This window comes from Prionailurus bengalensis, chromosome C2, assembly GCF_016509475.1.
Source record: "Prionailurus bengalensis isolate Pbe53 chromosome C2, Fcat_Pben_1.1_paternal_pri, whole genome shotgun sequence".
NCBI classification, from domain to species: Eukaryota; Metazoa; Chordata; class Mammalia; order Carnivora; family Felidae; genus Prionailurus; species Prionailurus bengalensis.
The window spans coordinates 12,725,539-12,746,595 of record NC_057350.1 but is presented as its reverse complement, the minus strand read 5'-3'; the positions used below and the strand labels follow the sequence as shown (position 1 = coordinate 12,746,595).

At 50.3% G+C, this 21,057-nt stretch overlaps 1 protein-coding gene across 2 annotated transcripts in view; it reads left to right on the top strand.

Moving 5' to 3' along the window:
* Positions 1 to 21,057, top strand: part of EVA1C (eva-1 homolog C) — a 77,033-nt gene that overhangs the window by 44,459 nt on the left and 11,517 nt on the right. For both annotated transcript variants that reach the window (XM_043593738.1, XM_043593737.1), the window contains exons 4-5: positions 3,763 to 3,915; positions 14,951 to 15,094. In XM_043593738.1, the coding sequence (XP_043449673.1) occupies positions 3,763 to 3,915; positions 14,951 to 15,094 (297 nt within the window). The remainder of the gene's footprint in view (positions 1 to 3,762; positions 3,916 to 14,950; positions 15,095 to 21,057) is intronic.

Genomic DNA, 21,057 nt, shown 5'->3' with positions numbered 1-21,057 from the left:
ATGGTGGCTAATAAATGCACTTCTTGACAGGCCTTAAAAAGTCCTTTCTAATTTTTAAAAATTCTGATAAAGAAAGAAAGAAAAAGAGAAAGAAAGAAAAAGAGAAAGAAAGAGAAAGAAAAAGAAGGAAGAAAGAAAAAAGAAAAGAAAGAAAAGAAAAGGAAAGAAAGAAAGAAAGAGAGAAAGAAAGAAAGAAAGAAAGAAAGAAAGGAAGGAAGAAAGGAAGAAAGGAGCCAGTCCTGTTAAAAAGAAAAGCTTCCAGTTTGCTGAGATCAGGCTTGGTTTTCATCCTTTCTGGCGAGCTCTGCCACTGGAAGGCATTCTTGACATTTTTCAGCCTTCTCCCCGTTGGAAGGGTGCTTGCTTGAGCTCTTTTTGGTGCGTCTGCCCATATGCCCCCTGTTCTGCATCAAAGGCCATCGTTCATTCCGGGCCTTTGAAGTCAGGCAATATTTCGGTGTTGGTGGGATTTAGCGTTTACTCATAAAAAGGACTGAAAAACCCATACCAGTGCGGATGTGACTCACCAAAATCAAACCCTCGATGTCAGGGTCAGACTCAGTGTTCTTTTTGTTCAGAAAAAGAAAACAAAGCTTCTTGGCTTTAGGTTCAAACTTGTTGTATTAAGATTCCAATGAGTGGGTGAAGGGCATTCTACATACTGCTTGGTCACCCCAGAACCTTCCCTCCTCTGATAGTTCCTTGTGTGTTACTAGGCTGTACGGGGATTTGGTGAGCATCTGTAACCTGGTTTCTGCTTCACGTCTTTCATTCATCTTGAGTGTTCCCCTCAGCACGGATTAAAGAACAGCGTAAGGCCGGGGGAGCACCTGGGTGGCTCGGTCGATCAATGTCCAACTTCAGCTCAGGTCATGATCTCATGGTTTGTGGGTTCGAGCCCCACATCGGGCTCTGTGCTGACAGCTCAGAGCCTGGAACGTGCTTCTGATTCTGTCTCCCTCTCTGCCCCTCCCCGGCTCATGCTCTGTTTGTCTGTCTCTCTCTCAAAATAAATAAACATTAAAAAAAAAAAAAAAAAAAAAGACCAGTGTCAGGTTTAAGCAGCACCAGAGCTGATGGTATCTTGAGATCCTGAAGCTTTCCTCACTGCTGCTTCTCTGGTGTAGAAATTACGCCTTCCCGTAAGGCTTCAGTGGGGTCTTTCAGATCGGTTTGATTACAATGCAGGGTAAGGAAAACATTTTACATTTTGGCCCGGCATAACATACACACAACTGAAAGGATTTTTAAAAATTATAAAACAGTGTTTATCCTTGTTTGCAGTGAGGTGCTTTGATGTTTTCTAAACTCTTTGTCTTTTTTTAAATTGCTGGTCACGATTTGCTAAATTGATTTCATGAATAGAATAGGCCTTAAGTCACAGTTTGGGAAACTTTAACTTGAGATCTATGAGGGATCTGGGCATGGCCTGCACCTCCAATCCAAAAACATGACTGAGTCAGAGAAGTGAAAGTGGGAGCCGGAGGGGATGGTCATGGGAGGGGGTGATCATGGGGGTGGTCGTGGAAGGTGGTCATGGGGAATGGCCATGGAGGATGGTCATGGGGGGGCAATCATGGGGAATGGTTATGGGGAATGGTCACAGTGGTAGTGGTCGTGGGCGGATGGCCATAGATGGTCTTGGGAGATGGTCATAGGAGGGGTGGTCATGGGGGGTCATCGTGGGGGGCTAGTTTTCCTTCTTCTCGGTATGTTCTTCCTCCCCACCCCAAACAGCCTTCATTAGCTCCTGTAATTTAGCTCCTCTTGGCTTGTTTGGCTGAAAAATGTTCCTGTTTGCGCTGCAGTTGACATTTCAAAGTAAAAACAAATCTAGAACGAGGGTAATAGAATGATTTTTTTCTTTAGGAAACATTGGGGAGGTGGGGAGAAGAGAACCACATGTGCAAATAAATGGCCGTAGTCCCCTTTGTGTGTTGCTTTGCTTTGCTTTTGCAAAGTTTAAGATAAGTGGCAGGCTAGGAAAAGATATTTATAACACGTAAAAGAGGAAGGTTAGCATCCAGACTATATGAATCACTGCTACAGTGTCTAAAAATCCAAAACACAACATGCCAAGGATATGAAGAGGTGGTTCCCAGAAGGGCTATTTTGAGTGTGAACTTGATTGATCCATTTAGGGACATCTGGGTGGCTCAGTCAGTTAAGCATCTAACTCTTGATCTCAGCTTAGGTCTTGATCTCATGACTGATCTCAGCTTAAGTCTTGATCTCAGGATCATTGAGTTCAAGCCCACATGGGGCTGTGCACTGGGCATGAAGCCTACTTAAAAAAAAAATTCACCGATACATTTAAAGATCTTAGAACAGGGCTTAATTCAAGGAAGTGCTCAATAAATTTGGCTATTATTATTTTTGAAATATCTTTATTGAAATATAATTTGCGTAGCATAAAGGTCATCGGTTTTAAGTGCAATTCAGTGATTTTCAGTAACTGTACTGAGTCATGTCACCGTCACCATAACCCAGCTCTAGAACATTTCCATCATCTCAAAAAATGTCCTGTGTCCATGTATTGTCATTTCCCTTTGTCCCCAACCCTCAGCCTCAGGGAACCACTAACCCACATTCTGTCTCTTCGCTTTGCCTTTGCTGGATATCTCAAAAAAATAGAATCATACACTATGTGGTTCTTTGTGTCTGGCGGGTTAACTGTTACTGCTTTTAAAAATCAAATCATTATGAAACTCTTTTTTTTTTTATTAATTGAATGCTTTTCCAGTACCTTCTTTTTTTTTTTTTAATGTGTATTCATTTTTGAGAGACAGAGATAGACAGAGCATGAGCAGGGGAGGGGCAGAGAGAGAGGGAGACACAGAATCTAAAGCAGGCTCCAGGCTCTGAGCTGTCAGCACAGACCCGGATGCGGGGCTCGAACCCACGGACCGCGAGATCATGACCTGCGCTGAAGTCGGACGCTCAACCGACTGAGCCACCCAGGCACCCCTCCAGGACATTCTTTAAGAAAAAACAATAAACTATATTTTCATCAGCAATGCATTTACAGTGTCAACGCTGTGTGACATTGCAGAGGGAAATTTTACAGTGGCATGCGGATTAAACAAACACACAGACCTTTTCCTAAATTCTTTGGGAATTTGTGACCTGGGGCAGGGAGTCGGAAGGTAGCACGCAACCGCGGCCCCAGCCGCAGGTGCTCCTGGACCGAGATCTTCATACTGCCCTGAAGAAGGACTCTTCACATGCCCTGTTTTTTCCTGTATTCTACTCAAGGAAATAACTCGCTTTTGTATCATTTTTCTTTTTAAATATATAAATGGGGGTGTGTGCTAGAACATTAGGAGGTCCGGTGGTGAGGTGTCAGCGGGCTGTCTCCAGAGGTTTAATCCTCAATCAGGCGATCCCTGGTCTTTACCTGTGCAGCTCCAAGCCCGCATTTGAGGAAAGGCTCCCTTCAATTAAGGAATATGTGACCTCAGGTGGAGAGAGAGGGAGAGAAACATCCTTTCCGACCAGGTCCCCATCCGCAAACCCAAGCCAGAAAGTCCTGCCTTCCCCGCCTGCCGTCACTACCCCCGCCCCCCAAGCTCCTCCTTGTGCACCTGTCATTCCCATTCTCTTCCTGCAGAGGGCGCTGTTTCTCAGGGTCATAGATGCCATGGGCTGGCGGGGCTGTTCCCACTGTCCTTCTCAGCGTACAGCCCCCGAGGGCTCGCGTAGGGCTCCCTGAGGCCTTCTGGGGGAAGCTGATGGTGTCGCTGATCTTTGTTTCTGCTTCAGATGAACTAAAAAACAAAACCGTGTGTGAAAACCAAGAGCTGAAGCTGCACTGTCACCCCTCGAAGTTTCTCAACATCTACTCTGCGAGCTACGGCAGGAGGACCCAGGAGCCAGACATCTGCTTCTCAGAAGCAGAGCGGCTCCCCCCGTTTGGTACGTGTGTGTGGTTTTTTTTAAGTTTATTTATTTATTTTGAGGTGGGGAGGGGCAGAGAGAGAGAGAGAGAGAGAGAGAGAATCCCAAGCAGGCTCACAGCTGCCAGCACAGAGCCCAGTGGAGGGCTCAAACCCATGAACCATGAGATCATGACCTGAGCCCAAACCAAGAGTCTGACGCTTAACTGATGAGCCACCCAGGCGCCCCTGGTATGTGTTACTATGTGGCTATCGTTAGGGTGCTGAGTGGATTAGGGCCCTGACTCCCCAAGGAAGGAAGCCTGGCAGGGGCTGGTCCCTGGATTAGAGGGAAAGTCGAGGGCAGGGAGGAATCACCCACGTGGTCCCACCTCCTTCTGACCCACATTCCCAAATCTGTCCGTTGTGTAGTTGCTTCACACCGAGTAGGTACTGAGCGCCGACTGTATGCAGGGCCCCGTTCTAGGTGTGGGGGAGTCATCGGTGACCAACACAGGGTTCACGTGGCACTGACCTTCCAGCAGTGGACCAAGAGGTAACGAGAGAACGAACGATGTGTGTTGTATTTCAGGTGCACACAAGTGCCGAGGGGAAGGGCACATTCGGCGGGCGGGGGGTGGGGGTGGACAGGAAAGGCTGGGGTGTACCACAGAGAGGCATGGTCTCACAGGGTCGTGCTGAGCAGAGACTTTAAGGAGGAGGGGGAGTGAACCTGGGGAGCCGTCAAAGTCACCTGAGGTTATGATTAGTCCATGCTCTCCAGAACTGATGGGACATATAGACCTGTATCTGGAAAGAGAGATTGATTTTAAGGAATCGGCTCACACAGTGGTGGAATATGGTCAGTCTGACACCTGCGGGGCAGGTCGGCAGTCTGGGAACTCAGATAAGAGTTGGTGTTCGATCTTGAGTCTGAATTTTGCAGGATGGCAGGCTGGAAACGGGCAGATTTTCTATGCTGCAGCCCGGAGGAAAAGCAGGCCTTCAACTGATTGGTAGAGGCCCACCCACATGAGGAAGGGTGATCTGCTTTACACAAAATCCACTAAGTTCAATGTCAGTCCTATCTTAAAAGTGTCTTCACAGTAGTCTACCCTGGTGTTTGACCAAACAGCAGGGCACCATGGCCTAGTCAAGTTGAGACACAGAATTAACCCTCACACATGCCAGTCTGTGGTGGGGAAGCAGCCTGATCTTTACCCACCGTGTTACCAGAGAGAACGGGCCCCACTGGGAACCGGCGCACAGAGTTGCACTTGATTCATCAAAAGTAAAATGAGCTTTGAAATGTATTAAATCGCTACGATTTCTTCATGGATCACATGTGAAATGAAACGTTAATTTTTTTTTAATTTTTTTTTTTAGCGTTTATTTATTTTTGAGACAGAGAGAGACAGAGCATGAACAGGGGAGGGTCAGAGAGAGAGGGAGACACAGAATCCGAAACGGGCTCCAGGCTCTGAGCGGTCAGCACAGAGCCCGACGTGGGGCTCGAACTCACGGACCATGAGATCGCGACCTGAGCCGAAGTCGGCCGCTCAACCGACTGAGCCACCCAGGCGCCCCGAAATGTTAATTTTAAAAAGAAATTCATACCAAACCAATTCTCTTGGATCTGAAAAGAGAGAGCGTGACGTGACTCCAGTGCGCAGGCAAGTTCTCGGGCAAGACGAGAAGAGAGAGCAAAGAAGCCGTTCAGGAGGGACACGGGCCACCAAAGCCCCCCAGCCCGGTGTTCTGGGAAGGAAGGCCCTTCTGTTGAGGACGGCAGAGGCTCTTTTGAAGGGGCAGAGCTGGCATCTAGCTGCTCTTGACCAGGTCTGGGGGAGGGGACTCCCGTTCAACAGGCTCGGCTGCCAAGTGGGGCAGAGAGGTCTTTGTGAGGGTGGCTTCCCCTCGTATGTCACTGCACGCCCCTCGGCCCACCCCACACCCCAGTGAGCGACCTGTGAGTTCCTGACACTCCAGCGTCCTCTCGTATAACACCCGCATGCGTTCAGAACGTCTCCAGCCCCTCTGCCCTGGCCCCCGCTACTGTGTCAGGTCTGGGCGCTGGTCATTGTGCCATCTCCCTACTCCCAGCCTGCTTTTCTGCCCAGATGGCCAGAGGCATCCTTCCCAAAGGCCAGTCTGATGGCTGTTCTTCTGAACAGCCTGAAATGATCCGGTCTCCTTGGCTGGATACGGGAGCCTTGGTGATCTGACCTCTACTTCTGCACCAAAGGGACCCTCATCCTTCTTCATCAAGTAATCAGCCAAAGAAAATGTTAGCAGACATCATGGCTAAAAGACAGGTTTCCATAGAGACGTCGAGGAATCCTCAGGTCAACCAGCTGTCCTAATGCCATGAATAACCCTTGTTGATACAGGAAAGGTCCGTGAATGCACGACCGGGCCCCCTCGCTTAGCGGTTCAGTTTGAGAAGGTTTGAGCCCTGGCAAAGTCACGCGTGCAAAAGCCACGGGCTCATCCTTCCCCTGTGCCCTCCCACCCCTCACGGGCAAGGGCTTCTGTCCCTTGCCGGTTGACTACACGTGAGGTTGAAGATCAAACTGTTCGCCGCATTCGTGAACCACTGCCAAGCCCCGGAGACCGTCTGGGCCTGTGCTCTGCGGTGGGAAGAGGCTCCCAGGGGACACGAAAGGCCCTATGAGGGCTCACATGGAAACCTGGACTATTCCCTCCCATCAGGTCAATGCTAAAGGGCAGACCCTGGCTGCCCGTGCCGATGTGTTTTCTCCCTCTAGCTGAACGCTGAGAAGCTGTTCACTTCTTGGCCCAGGAAAGCCACACGGGAGGATTATAAACTGCACTTGGCATGATCCCCCCTCCACCAGACCATCCATTTATCCCTCTTGTGTAAATGCCTTGATATCACCCACTTTATTTTTTTTTTAAGTTTATTTATTTACTTTGAGAGGGAGGAGGGAGAGCGCGCCCAAGTGGAGGAGGGGCGGAGAGAGAAAATCCCAAGCAGGCTCCGCACCGTCAGCACAGAGCCCGACTCCGGGCTCAAACTCACGAACCGTGAGATCATGACCTGAGCCGAAGTCAGACGCTTAATCAACTGAGCCGCCCAGGCCCGCCCGATATCACCCACTTTCAGAAGCACACCTTTTGACACCTTGCCTCCCACTGACTCCGTCCACACGTCCTCGGCTCTCCTGCGCTGAGGGTCTCTCATCTGGCCACTTTGCTCCCTGCTTCTGGGCATCTCTCGCCTGGACCATCCGGACCACCTCCTGACTGGTGTCTCTGCCCCCTCTCCTCCCTGATTCCCTCCCCTCCCTTGGCCCTTTCTTGACTTAGCAGCCGGAGAGATATCATTAAAATAAATCAGATCACCATACCCTCCCACCCCTTAAAGCCCAGCGCTTTGTCCACTGTAGTTAGAAGAAAGCCATTCTCCCAGCTGTGGGGAGAATGGATGAATGAACGAATGAACTGTGGGCCATTTGGCACACTCATTCATAGGCTGGGGCCTGTGCACAAGCTCTTCCTTTGGCCTGGAACGTTCTCACCCCACATCTTTGTGTAGCTGGCTCCGTCTCCTCCTTCAGGGATCAAGTCAAATGTCCTTCTGAGACAGGTCTCCTGGGGCTCCCCACCAGCATGGCCTCTTGTCTGCGCGGTCCCGTGTTTGTCTTCGTAATGTGGGAACCATCGCATACAGGTCTATGGCCTGTTTCCCTGGGGAAGGGAAGCACCGTAGAGATGGTGTCTGTCTGCTCCCTGCAGGATTCCCAGCAGCTAGAGCAGTGCCTGGCACGGAGCAGGTGCCCAGGTGACTCTTGGCGTGCATGAATGAATCCGAGCCTGTCCTAAGTGAGGCGCCCACCCGGAGCTCCCGCAGGTTCATGGTTGCCGGCCCAGAAGGCGGGTCTAGTGTCATCACGGCTTCCAAACCCTCATGAGTTGCTGGAAATACGGCCTTTTTTTTTTTTTTTTGTAATGTGAAATGTTCCAACTTTTCAAACAGTGATTGAGCCAAAGAAAACATGCCTACAGGCCACATCCGGTCCACAGGCTGCCAGCGGGATCTGTGTTCTAAGTTCCCAGTTAGTACTTGGAGCTCAGCAACATGGCTTTGAAGAAGGGGAAAGGGCCGTTTCTTCTCAACCCTGGGGCCTGGCGTGAGCTCTGCAGGACGACAGGTCTAGGCCCGGGGGGTCAGGCCTCCCTGCGGCCTCTGGAAGGTGATGTGCGCACCTTTCCTCTTGTGGAACCCCGTAAGCTCCGGCCTCGGGGCCTCCCCGGGAGCATGCGTGGTGGAGGCCAGCCGGACCTCAGTGACGTCAGGAAACGCAGCTGATGTGGCACTTAAATACCGAGGGAGGGCATTTCCAGGTCCTTCTGGAAGATGATTGCTACGATCATTGTTACCGTCTTGCACCAGCGCCATAAGTTACATTTAACAGAAATAAGAAAATGGTTCGGGGGGCGCCTGGGTGGCTCAGTGGGTTGAGCGCCCGACTGTTGATTTCGGCTCAGGCCTTGAGCTCACAGCTGTGAGATCGAGCCCTACGTGGGGCTCCACACTAGGTGTGTGGAACCTGCTTAAGATTCTCTCTCTCCCTCGGTCCCTTTCCCCAGCTCACACACTCCCTCTCTCTCCCTCTCTCTCCCTCTCTCTCTCTCTGAGAGAGAGAGGGAGAGAGAAAGAAGAAAACAGTTCAGCCACAGATGTTACCCATCAAATGAGCAGCTTTTTCCTTTGCAGGGTCTCTTCCAAGTCCTGGTGTGGGAGCACAGAACAGTTTTTACGTATTGGCGATTCTAGAACAGACGCATGTGATTCTGCTCTGAAATTTCACTTCACATCATGGGTGTTCTTCCATGCGGCCACCAAAATCCTAACAATGCCAGTCCTTTCCTCATATCTTCTAAAAGGGATACAGTAGATCATTGATTAACCATTCCCTAGGGGCTGGATTATTTTACTGCTTCTGATTTTCAAATATTGTGAGTGATGTATAACAACCTTGGGCTTGTAGCTTTCTCTTTCCTCTGGATTGTTTCCTTGGGATGAATTCCCAGAAGTTTTATACTAAAAGGGGGCGTGGGTATGTTGACAATGCTTTATATGTATCACCAGAACTCTTTTCCAAAACCTTTTTGTATCAATTTAAATGCCTAAACAGCAATGTGTAACTCCGGGCTTCCTTATGACTCTGGCAGAGGTGTGTGTGATAGTTCTTCGTGGTTCCAATTTAATGGCTATAAAATGGTCCTTTGGGTCTGCCTTTCTTTGAATATGAATGACTTTGAAAGTTTCCCATGTTTTTGTGATCCTTGTATTTGCACTTTGCCCACTGTCACTCTCGCCTTTATTCTTTTCTTCTTTCTTTTTTTCTTTTTGGTGGTGGGACCCTTCATTTTTTTTCATAAACTTTTACGTAACAGAGTAGAGATGTGGATCCTTTACATGCTTTTCTGTTGTCCCACCCCACGGTATGTTTTTTTCTGGACTTGAGTTTGGGTTTGTTATGCGCAGCTGGTTGCTTTTTCGATTCTGTGAACGTTACACGTCAGATAGGTTCGGAAGGAAGGGGCTTCATGGCGGCGGGGAGGAGGACACCCCTGGTGGAAGTCAGGGCGTCTGCACATGACCTCCGACCCCATGTCGTGACGCCATCACGCTCCCAGGAGCATCCTCAGGGGATGCTCTAGTGGGACCTGAGCTGGTACTGGACGTTCCCAAGGACATAAAGATGCTCACGCCTGGGCTCAGCAAAGGCTCTGAGCCCATGCCTGGAAGAAGTCAAACAAAGCCTCCGTTCTGTGTTCAGTGCCCTAAGCTGGTCCCATCTGGAATGTATCAGGCAGGCGAGGCCATGGAGAGTCATTGGTCACACACCACACCCTGGCCTTGAACAGGTCTCCCCAGCCTTTTCTCCACAGTGACATAGAAAATTCTATTTGTATGGCACAGTAGGGTGAAGGGAGACGTACCCAATGCCAAAATCAATGGCTGGGGGGCAGCCCGGGGTCCCAAGGGAAATATCCAGCACACCTGTGCCCATTCACTTCTGAAGTTGGGAAATTCTACTCTGAGATGCACTTGGCCTCAGGGTGCAAAGGTTACAGATGCTGGAAGGCTCTTCAAGGCCTTAGACCTTCATCAACACTTTCCTCCATGTCTTCCCAATTTATGCCCAAAGTCCAGTTCCAAAGCCACGCCCACATTTTTAGGAATTTCTTATTACCCCAGCAGCCCCCTTTTAAGTATCAACACATGTGTTAGTTTTCTGTTTCAATGTAGCAGAATACCCCCCAAATTCAATGGCTTGAAATAAAAACAAACATTTATTTTTGTTAAAGTTTCTGTGGGGCAGGAATTCTGGGGTAGTTAGGTTGGGTGGCTGTTGCTTAGGGTCTCCTGGGTTCTGGTGAGGTGGCAGATGGGTGGCCGGCTGGGGCTGCGGTCACCTGAAGGCTGGGCTTCCAACGTGGATCGCTTGTATGGCGGGCGGGTTGGTGCGGTTGTGGGTGGGAGGCCTTCATTCTCCTCCCGTGGGTCTCTTGAGTGTCCTGTGATGTGTCAGGTGGCTTCTCCCAGAGCAAGTGATACAGAGAAGCAAATGGAAGCCACACACTGTCGCCTCCGCCGTACCATATGGGCCCCACAAACCACCTCTGATTCATTGTGAGAGGAGAGAACACAAAGGGGTGTGAGTCCCAGGAGGTGAGGATGACTGGAGGCCATCGTGAAGGCTGTCGTGGGCTGAATTGTGTGCCCCTAAAATTCATATGCTGGAGTCCTAACCCTCAGTACCTCAGAATGCAACCAGATTTGAAGAGAGGGTCTTTTTTTTTTTTTTTTTTTTTTTACTTTTATTTATTTATTTTTGAGAGAGAGAGAGAGACAGAGGGAGGCAAAGAGAGGGAGAGACACAATCCCCAGACAGGCTCCGCATTGTCAGCGCAGAACCTGACAAGGGGCTCTCAGGAACCATGAGACAATGACTGGATCCAAAATCAAGAATCAGAAGCTTAACCGACCGAGTCACCCCAAAGAGAGGGTTTTTAAAGAAATGTTGAGGTTAAATTAAGGTCACGTGGGTGCTAACCCAATATAACTTGTGTCCTTATAAGATGAGGAAGTTAGGACACACACACCGAGGAAGACCGTGTGTGTGGACAAAAGGAGAAGACGGCCATCTGCAAGCCAACGAGAGAGGCCTTGGAAGGAATCGACCCTGCCGCCATCTTGGACTCCCAGCCTCCAGAACTGAGAGGAGATAGGTTTCTGTTGTGCAGGCTCCCAGCTGTGGTACTTGTTATAGCAGTCCTAACAAAGTAATACTTTGAAATGAAAGTAAACTGTGAAATAAAAGGGAAGACACAGAAGGCTGGTGACTAACTAAGCCAGCTGTGAGACTGTCTTCCAAAAGTAAGATCCCGCTGCATACTGGTTCAACCAAAGCTAATCTGGTGTCTTATCTTGAGGGTGTTGACCCTTGGAAGTCACTTCTGAAAGGTCTTCGGGCAAGTCTGATCCATCAGGACCTGTAGGTCTTACTGAGGAGAAGGGAAGGGAAGGTGTGAAAGTGTTTGACCACCGCCGGCCCCAAGTGAACACCAGTGAAACTGCATCTCATCACAGAAGGGAGTGAGCCTTCCCACAGACCTGGGCATGAACTTCAGAAAGTTCCCTTGGCTGGGCGTCCACTGTGACATGTCATTTCCTGCTGCAGTTACATTTTCTGGGTGGGCTCCAGGGATCCTGCTGTTTCCTTAATAAGAGAACGAGAAAAACCACCCAGTGGGCCTCAGAGGCTGGGCTAAGGCCATCCCAAGGCCAAGTGTGGGTGGGCCTCGAACTTTCCAGCCAAAGATTAAGGTGCCAGGGGCCCCCACTGCCAAGACAGAGTCACTTGAGAGAGGCCTAATTATCAAAATAAACACACGTTGTGAGGATTAATTGCCTTCAGTTTCAGTGCTAAACAATCTCGAGAAAAAAATTGAATTAAATGGCTGAATATCGTGTTATCAGATGCATTGGGGGTGGAGGATAGTCTGCCAGGAAGAGAGGGCGCAAACAAAATCAGCCTGAGAGGGAGATAATCGCTGGAAAAAAAAAATCCCGCAAACAGTTCAGAGCTCAGTGTCAACAAGGATATGGTCAGACCTGAGTCAGACCTGAATTACCTTGGGCCGCTTCCTGAAAACACACTGTGGGTTTCACTCCGACCAAGATAAATTCTTTTAGTCCCAGGGTAATTTAAGGGTGCAGACGCCTGCCTCTGTAAATCATGCTTGTCACAAGTCCTAAGAAAATATAAGGTTTCTAGGGTCCTCGTTCCATTCTGGCGGGAGCGTGGATGGGTACAACTTTTCTGGATGACAGTTCGGCGGTGAGTATCAAAAGCCTTAATATTTTGAATAGCCTTTGACGAAACAATCTACTCCCAAGAATTCCCGCGGCAAGCGTCGTGCTTGTGTGCAAATATTTAGTTCAATGGATGTTCCACGCAGGACTGCTGCTTTTTTTTTTTGAAGTTTATGTATTTTGAGGGAGGAGGAGGGGCAGAGAGAGGGAGAGAGAGAACCTCTCAGCGTGACCCTCCACGCTGTCAGTGCGGAGCCCAACTCAGAGCTCCGTCCCACACCACGAGGTCACGACCTGAGCGGAAATCAAGAGTCAGACGCTCAGCCGACTGAGCCACCCAGGCGCCCCACACGCAACTGCTTCTAACGTTCCACGCCAGAAACCATCGGAATGATGATTGTATCGAGTATTGAACATAGAGCCGGCACATCCGTAAGATGAAAAACCGTGCAATTCTTCGCAGTGATGTTCATGTTAAAATTTTCACAGACACATTAACAAATGAGGAAGAAGGAGCATGCAGAGTAATAGGTATATGCCACCATTGAGGGGGAAGGACAGTCACACATAGAAGAGACCAGAAGGAGGTTCCTTAAAGGTTACTAGTTCTTTTCCTCGATGGTTGGATTCGCTGGGAATTTCTGGTTTCCTAGTTTGGGCTTATCTGGGCTCTTCTAGTTTTCGACTACAAACAGGCATTTCCTTTGTGACAGAAAAAACAACAACAGTTACATCAGACTTCTAGGAATTTCGTAATTCAGACAGCTAGCGACTTCTTCCCAAAGCAGAGACCGTACATCCCATCCTCAGACCTCTTGACTGCAAATCCTGCAGGGTTTGGGGACAGCAGATGGGACCTCTTGAGAGTAAATCCATGGAGTCTGAGGGTGTGAAATGTGCCAATGTAAAAGATGGCGATGTATGGTCCAGGAACGATCTACACCCCCACGGGCCGTGCTCAGGAGTTTCCACGGATCCGTGTCTTGTTCAGTCTTTGGGATTGTCAGGATTGTCAGTCTTCTCAATTTTTAGAGTTTGTCATAATGTGAGCTGTTGTTATAAGTGGACCGAACTTTGTAAGGTCTCCAAAATTCTCGCCTCTGTTCTCTCCTCTTCAAGCTCTTAATTCCTCCCAGTGTGTGTTATTAAAATCGCTTCCGAACCGGTCTCCCCGAGCTTGGTTCTCTTTCTCTCCCGGGGGCTCCCGTACACTGTCGCTAAAGGACAATAGCATCAGGCCGTCCACTTCTTTAGGCTCCATGTTGCTTGGAGAGTAACGTCTGTCTCTGGCCAGGCGTTCGAAGGCAACCTTTGTCCCTCTCCAGTTTCCTTTTCCTGATCATTCTGTATGGCCTCCCTGCCCGCGTCCACTGTTCCAGCTCCCAGTGAGCCCTCTAGCCTCCCCGAGTGACGCTAGCCCACTTGCCTTGGCGTTTATGCCTTTCTTTCTTACTTGCCTTTGCCTAATTCATGCTCTTTCTCCCGTGACCAAGCCCCTCTACTCCACACAGCCTGTCATGACCACACTCTGGTTCACACTGATCTCTCCCATCTCTGACCCCAGCACCTCTTGTCCTGGTCACTCACTGCTGACGCTCACTCTCTGTTTTCCATTGTTAAGACATCAGGTCTCATGGGGTGGGCGGGGGGGTGGGTGGGTTGTCTCTCCAGCTGCAGCCCATCCTGTGAGTGAAAAGTAGATGTCTTCTGACTTGTCTTCCTGATGGCACATAGCGTGCTGCACCTCATCCTGTGTGCATGTTAAATTAACATTTACTGATTGCGATGGTGTTGTGCCAGGTGCTGAGAAACATGGCCTCGCGTTTATTAGTATGTTCATTCATCAGCGTGTTGGAGTTCAAGGACGAACAAGACAGGAAGAGTCCCTGTCCTCATGGAGCTTATGTTCACGTTGGGGAGATGGATTCTCAAACTAGACAAATAAAATATATATTTTGGGGTTACACATTTCATTTTTATTTTTTTTAAATATAATTCATCGTCAAGTTGACTAACATGCAGCGTATACAGTGTGCTCTTGGTTTCGGGGGTAGATTCCCGTGGTTCATCACTTACATACAACACCCGGTGCTCATCCCAACAAGCGCCCCCCTCCGTGCCCATCCCCCATTTTCCCCATCCCCCAACCCCCCCATCAATCCTCGGCTTGGTCTCTGTATTTAAGAGTCTCTCACGGGTTTGCCCCCCTCTCTGGTTGCAACTATTTTTCCCCCTTCCCTTCCCCCGTGGTCTTCTGTTAAGTTTCTCGTAGGCAAATAAAATGTTTTAAGGAGCGGCAAAGGACATAAGAGAAATAAGGACCTTCGTTCAACTTTCTGCATATTTTGCCTGTTCTGTATGCAGGGCCCGTTACATAATTTGCGGGGCTTGACACAAAAAGGAGGATATGTGACCCCTTGTTCAAAAACCACGTAAGAATTCCAAGGTGGTGACTGCAGGGCGTTACAGTAAGCACCGGACCCTTCTAGCACATGTCAGGAGGCCAGCTCTGCCTATAAGGTACTTAGCCCGTACGATTAATAGGTACTTAGCCCGTACGATTATAGGGTAAAGCATTGATGACACGGAAAATAATCAGGGAGACCATCTCCGTGAGATTTGAAAGTCAGCTCCGTGTATTTCCTTACAGAAAGTAACAAGAGCCACGTGGTGGCCAGATACGGAACGTACCATAACGTTCCCGTTGTTCCCTGCCTTTCAGACTGTCTGTCTTACTCAGCTCTGCAAGTGTTATCCAGGAGGTGCTACGGGAAGCAGAGATGCAAAATCATCGCCAACAATCACCATTTCGGGAGCCCGTGTCTGCCAGGAGTGCAAAAATACCTCTCCGTCACCTATGCCTGTGGTAAGAACGCACCCTCAACAAACTTCTCCACGGAAGACCCTGCCTCTTTGGGAGGAGGTGATCATGGGAACGAAAGGCATTTTCCAGCAGCACGCCAAACTGAGGCTAAGCCTGGAAGTGTGTTATCTTCCCCAATATTCAAGAGTCTCTTTTTCTATCCTTTATTCGTGTAAATGCTGTTCATGTTAGAAGAGCCGTCCAAGTTCTTGGGTCAGAATTTGTTTTAAGAGTATTTTCAGGGTGAGCCTGTGTGGTTCAGTTGGTTAAGCGTCGGGCTTCGGCTCAGGTCACGATCTCGCGGTTCGTGAGTTCGAGCCCCGCATCGGGCTCTGTGCTGACAGCTCGGAGCCTGGAGCCTGCTTCAGATCCTGTGTCTCCTTCTCGCTCCCTGCCCCTCCCCCATTCATGCTCTCTCTCTCTCTCTCTCTCTCTCTCTCAAAGAAACATTAAAGAAAACAATTTTAAAAGCCTTTTCAGCAATCAGATTGGCCACTAACGGGGAGAATAGGAAAAGAACAAGTGAATGGGGTAAAACCGATGTCGTTGAGAATAGTGATTTTAATCTGAGTGCTTAGGAGGCTCTAAAATGTATGGATACGTCATGCAGGCTCCCGGAAGTATTGTTTGGGTCCTGGTTAACCTCCCCGTCTCGGTGTTTGGCTCTAACTCTCTCTGCTGCCATTCTATCTGCAAACCCACAGCGGTGAGTCAGCAGAGCAAATCCTCACCCTAAAGCCATTAAAAATGTTACAAGGCAGCATGTCTCGGTTTTCCCAGTGTCTTCGAGCAAGAAAACGAAATGCTTGGTTCATTAGATTCCAACTTTGTAAAGCTACCTCAAAGTGAACCGGCACGAATTAACTCCCTGCGGGTGCGGCGGGTTTCTGGTTTGTAATCCTGACGTGTGGACTGTTCATCCCGAAATGATTCATAGGAGCAAAGGGAGAGCACAGAGTCCCGCATCTGAGGAGCCCAGTGGCAACCCCTTCTCCTGCTAGCCAGTCCTCCCTTTTTCTCTTTGTAGCATATTCAGGGGTGACTCACAGATCACCCAGGTCACCCGTTAAGGCACACGAAGCAGTTGGTTTTGGTCTAGGCACGGAATCGCGCAACCCTTAGCACAATTAACTTAAGAACCTTCTCGTCGTCCCCGAAGGAAACCCTGCACCTTTAGGCGCGACCTCCAATACACCCCCACCGCCCCGCCCCAGACAACCACCCATCTACTTTCTGTCTTTATGGACTTGCCTCTTCGACGGCCCGTAGAAATGGAATCACGCAATGTGCGGTTCTTCCTTTGTGTCGGCTCCTTTGCGTAGCGTGTCGCCAAGGTTCATCCATGTTGTAGCACGTGAAAGTACGCCCTTCTTTTTTGTGGCCTCGTGCTATTCTGATGCATCCCCTGCCTCTTGTATCCTGAGCTCAAAACGTTGGCCTCTGCCGCGCAAAGCCGTCATGGGTCCAACGAAGTGGCTGCATCGGCGCATTCCCGAAATAATAGCACCCACGCTTGCGCTGCGGAAAGCGTGGTTTTACTTCCGCCCTCAAGCTTTCCTCCTGCTCCCATGCTGTAGCGTTGAACCGCCTCTGGCTGGGGTTCCCCAAGAAGCCACACAGATCACTCTGAGGTTCTAGTAACGTCGGACCTCTGCAGCTGAGTGTTGCGGGACGTTAGCCTGTGGATGTGGGGGATCTCCCGGTGTTCCTTCGAGAAGGAGGTGAGCGCAGGTCCTCGGCCTGGGGCTCTTAGCTGAGAGAAGGTGGGCTTTCAGGGCCTGGACATCATGCTTCAGCTCGAGCTTCTTGTCCCTCGTTCGTTCATTCAGCGCATCGTGGGCACGTTTCCTGGGTCAAGGTGGTTTTGGTGCCAGGATTCCGTAGTTTAAAAAAAAAAAGGCACGGTCCTTGTGCTGGGGATTATCGGTTGAGGCAGAGAGATGGGCACTTAACTAAGCAAACAAGCATGTGAATCTGCCAGGCTCATGCGAAGCACCAAGTAGGAGGGAGGCAAGGAGCTACAGAGGTCAAGGTGGCATCAGGCAGCTCCAGGGAACGGGCTGGGGGCGGGCGACCAGCTAGAACAGGAGCCACTTGGGCTGAGCAGGCCTGGTGGCCATGGCAAAAATAAAAAATCAGGTGGATTGGAGAAGGGTTTAGAAAGTGCGAAGGCAAGACAGACGCTGAGGACTCCTGCCTGGTGGAAGGATTGGCGCCCGGAGAAGGCAGAGGGATGGGGTGTGGCCTTACACGGGCGTCAATGTCACAACGGGACAGGAGTCTCGGGGAGCGGAGGGGGGGCTTGCTGTTCTGTCGCACGGCCTCGGTCTTCTCTGAGTATAAGGTCATCGGCTGTGAGGACCGGGGAGGGAAGACGGTTTGAAAAGATGGGGGAAGGTATAAAGTGAGGCTCGTGTCAGACTTCTTGGGGGAGGACACTGGTCTGCCCGGGGGCGTGGTTCCTTCCAGTGGGACCAGTTGCTTGAGACCAGACGTGAGACCAGGCTCACTGGTCAAAGACAAGGGAGGGAGAGAGTTGGGGTGATCCCAAGTGAGTGATCACAGCGGTGGGGAGTGGGATCCCAGCTGCAGACAGGAGGGGGCTTCAGGAAGAAGGGAAGGTAGGGTCAGTGGAGGGGTCTGGACGAGGTTGAGAGCTACAGAGGGAGCCACTTGAGGGATGGAGGCTGAGGTCAGAGACGGGGTTTGCAGCTTGGTGTTAGATCTGGGGCAGTGGAGGTAATGGGATGTTGACCGTGTCCTTCCCGTCTCCCTAGGACATGCCCCCTTGTCCGCCAGTGCGGTCCCAGGACGTATTCCAAAGGGAAGGGGTGCCTCGCTGGGAGGCAAGCTAATGCCCATCCCCCACCAAGCAGACACTTCCTGAGACACCTTCTCATCACCTTCTAAGTGGCTGGCATTTAAAAAATATCCCCCTCTCCACCCTCGGCCAGATGGCTCTTCTCTGTGCAACCAGAATCATTAAAAAATGATTTGCAATGTCTGAATATTTTATAGGTCACCGAATGGGAATGAAAAGGTTTCCACTTTTAAAAATTTTCTCCCAATGGATGCGGACGTGGATACAAAGACCGAGGATTGTCAGTCATTGATTTCTAAGTGAATCTGTCTGAGTTAGGACCCTTCGGGTGTGAGTGAAGCAACGAACGTGAGCGGGTTTAAGCCAAAAAGAGGGTTGAGGCAGGTGGGCATCATGTGGCTAGAAGCCCATCTTCAGAAGACAGGGCTGGGAAGCAAGGCCTCAGGAGGGGCTGAAGCTCCAAGGTCATGGCAAACATCTCTGGCATCTCTCTTCTCTGCTTCTCATGGCACTTCTTCCTTATTCTTTCTCTCTCTCTCTCTCTCTCTCTCTCGCACACACACAGCCTGCCTGTGAGCTGAGCTGGATCGTATGTGGCCACCGCCACCGCCTGAATCATTTTCATGTCCCATTTCTAGCAATATGGAGTAATTCCAAATTTCTTTTTTTTTTTTAAGTTTATTTATTTATTTTGAGGGAGAGAGAGACACACAGGCAGGGCAGAGAAAGAGGGAGAGATAGAATCTCAAGGAGGCTCCACGCCATCAGCACAGAGCCGGATGCGGGGCTCAGACTCACGAGCCATGAGATCGTGACCTGAGCTGAAACCAAGAGTTGGACACTTAACCGACTGAGCCACCCAGGTGCCCTCCAAATTTCTAACAGAAAGATATGTAATTGGCTGGGCTGGGGTCAGGTAGCCTCCCTCCTTTGATCAGCCCTGACCAGAGGCCATGTGATGTGATTATAAACATGGCTGCCTGGAGAGAGGGGCCCAGCCAAACTCCACCCAAGTCAAGATGCTCCTGAGGCGCCTGGGTGGCTCAGTTGGTTGAGCCTCTGACTTCAGCTTGGGTCATGATCTCACAGTTCATGAGTTCGAGCCCCGCATCAGGCTCTGTGCCTGGAGCCTGCTTCGGATTCTGTGTCTCCTTCTCTCTCTGCCCCTCGCCCACTCGTGCTCTCTCAAAAATAAACATTAAAAAAAAAAAAGATGCTCTTACATAAGAGGATCAGAGAAGACCCACCAATACCCTGCTTCTAACTGCAGCGTCTGATCCAGATTTGGGATTCTACCCAGCAGTCTTGCTGTGCCCACACAGGGGACAGAGCACCCCACCCTGTGGGGGGGTGCTTTAGGGACAAATACTGAATGTCAATCTGAGGGCCCTCATTTCTATAGAAACACATGCCACCCATCACTGCTGTGACTCAGGCAGGGGGACGAGGTGCCTCACCCACAGCGACCACGATTGCACTTCTTGGTTGGGGGTTGGGTAGGGAAATTGTGGTGAGCAGCTGTGGGAGCTGAGGGTGCCCGGATTTGGGGACAGGAGGGATGGTGGTACCAGGAGTTGGGGGCGAGGGAAACAGGGGCCAGGATTTGGGGACAAGAGGGATACTGGTACCAGTATTGGGGGGCAAGAAGAATGAGTGCTAGGATTTAAGGGCGGCAGGAAGGGGGGTTACCAGGATTGGGGAACAGGAAGGATTCAGTGCAAGGATTTGTAGGTGCTCATGTAGTCTAGGCTCCTACCTAGAAGGAGAAGTTAAGCAGAGATACCATTTTTTCTCCAACACGAAGAATCCTTTCGCACCCTAAGTTCAACCTGGAGAGACTTCTTTCCTTCTTTTTTGGGGGGGGGGCGGGGGGAGAGACTTCTTTCTTAAGGTCTGCACGGACCGAAGCTTGACACAGAAGATTTATTCAGGGGGAAAAAGAACTCAAGATGGTTGCCCTGCCCAAATTTAGCGAATCGTCTTCTCTGGTTTCACCTAGACAGACTCACAGGGACTATGGGAATCACCTTGCTGTCTTTATAATCCTTTATCCAGTTGCCAAAGGCTGAGCGTGCCACGGACAGCGCAGCATCACGGAAGGATCGAGGGCATGTGTGCCCAAGACCAGGAGCGGAGGCGCTACCTCTCCCCAGGAGAACGGTGCATCTCTGAGCCTCAGTTGTCCCATCTGCGGGAACGGGGATGAGACGCGTCTTCACTCCGTGAAGACTGCCCGAGATGCACCATTGGATCGCTGAGCCCGGGGTCCAGCGCGTATCAGGAGCTCCACGAATAATAGTTTGCTCGTGGTCTTACAAATGCATCTAAAATGGAGAGAGTCTGGCTTGCAGGGTGGTAGTAAATCGCATCCCAGCTCCTGTTGTTATTTTCAGGTTCCTAACCCACTCGCGGGGCCGTCGTCGTGTAGTAAGTGGGCAAGTTTCCTGACACGAGCCTGTATCACGCACAGCAGTTTAATGTCTGGAGGGCCGGGTTATTCTGCAAAGCTCATCTGGACTGTCCTTCCTCCCTGAGCTCTTCATCTGTCTCCAACTGCAAAGCCTCTGGCATTTGCAGTGAGCCCAGCCCTGCTCAGGCCGTATCTTGAGAACAAGGTGAGAGACAGATGTGAAAGAAGGGTCATTCCTGGCAGGGAGGACTTAATCCTGCCAGGGAATCAGGGGCGTCCTTCTCAGGCTGCAGAGGCTATTTCGCCAGAAAGCATTTTGTGGCAACCCGGTTCGGTTCTGTAGGGCGCCGCCCTGGTCCCTGGGTCAGCGGTATGGCCGTGGTCAGCCGAAGGGCATTCCTGGGGGGCCCTGGATGGCTTCCGCCGCCTCCTGTCATCGTCACCTAGATGTGACCGTCCCTGCCGATGGGCGCGAAGGCACCAGGGTCTCCTGCGCACGGAAAATCCACAGTTTAGGAATGTTCTCTGGTTGTTGGTCCTGGGACATCCCTAAAAGAATTTAGTTAAGCCCTTTGAGAAAGGAAATGAGCTTTTCTTGCTGCTGAAGATGTCTTCCCAGCTCTTTTTTAAAAATCAGTGCAGTGGAACTTGGACGGTTTACGTTGGCTCACTCCTGTTTCCTGTTGCCACTTCTCCCAGATACCAGCTGGGCTAACGAACAAACAAAAATAAGCA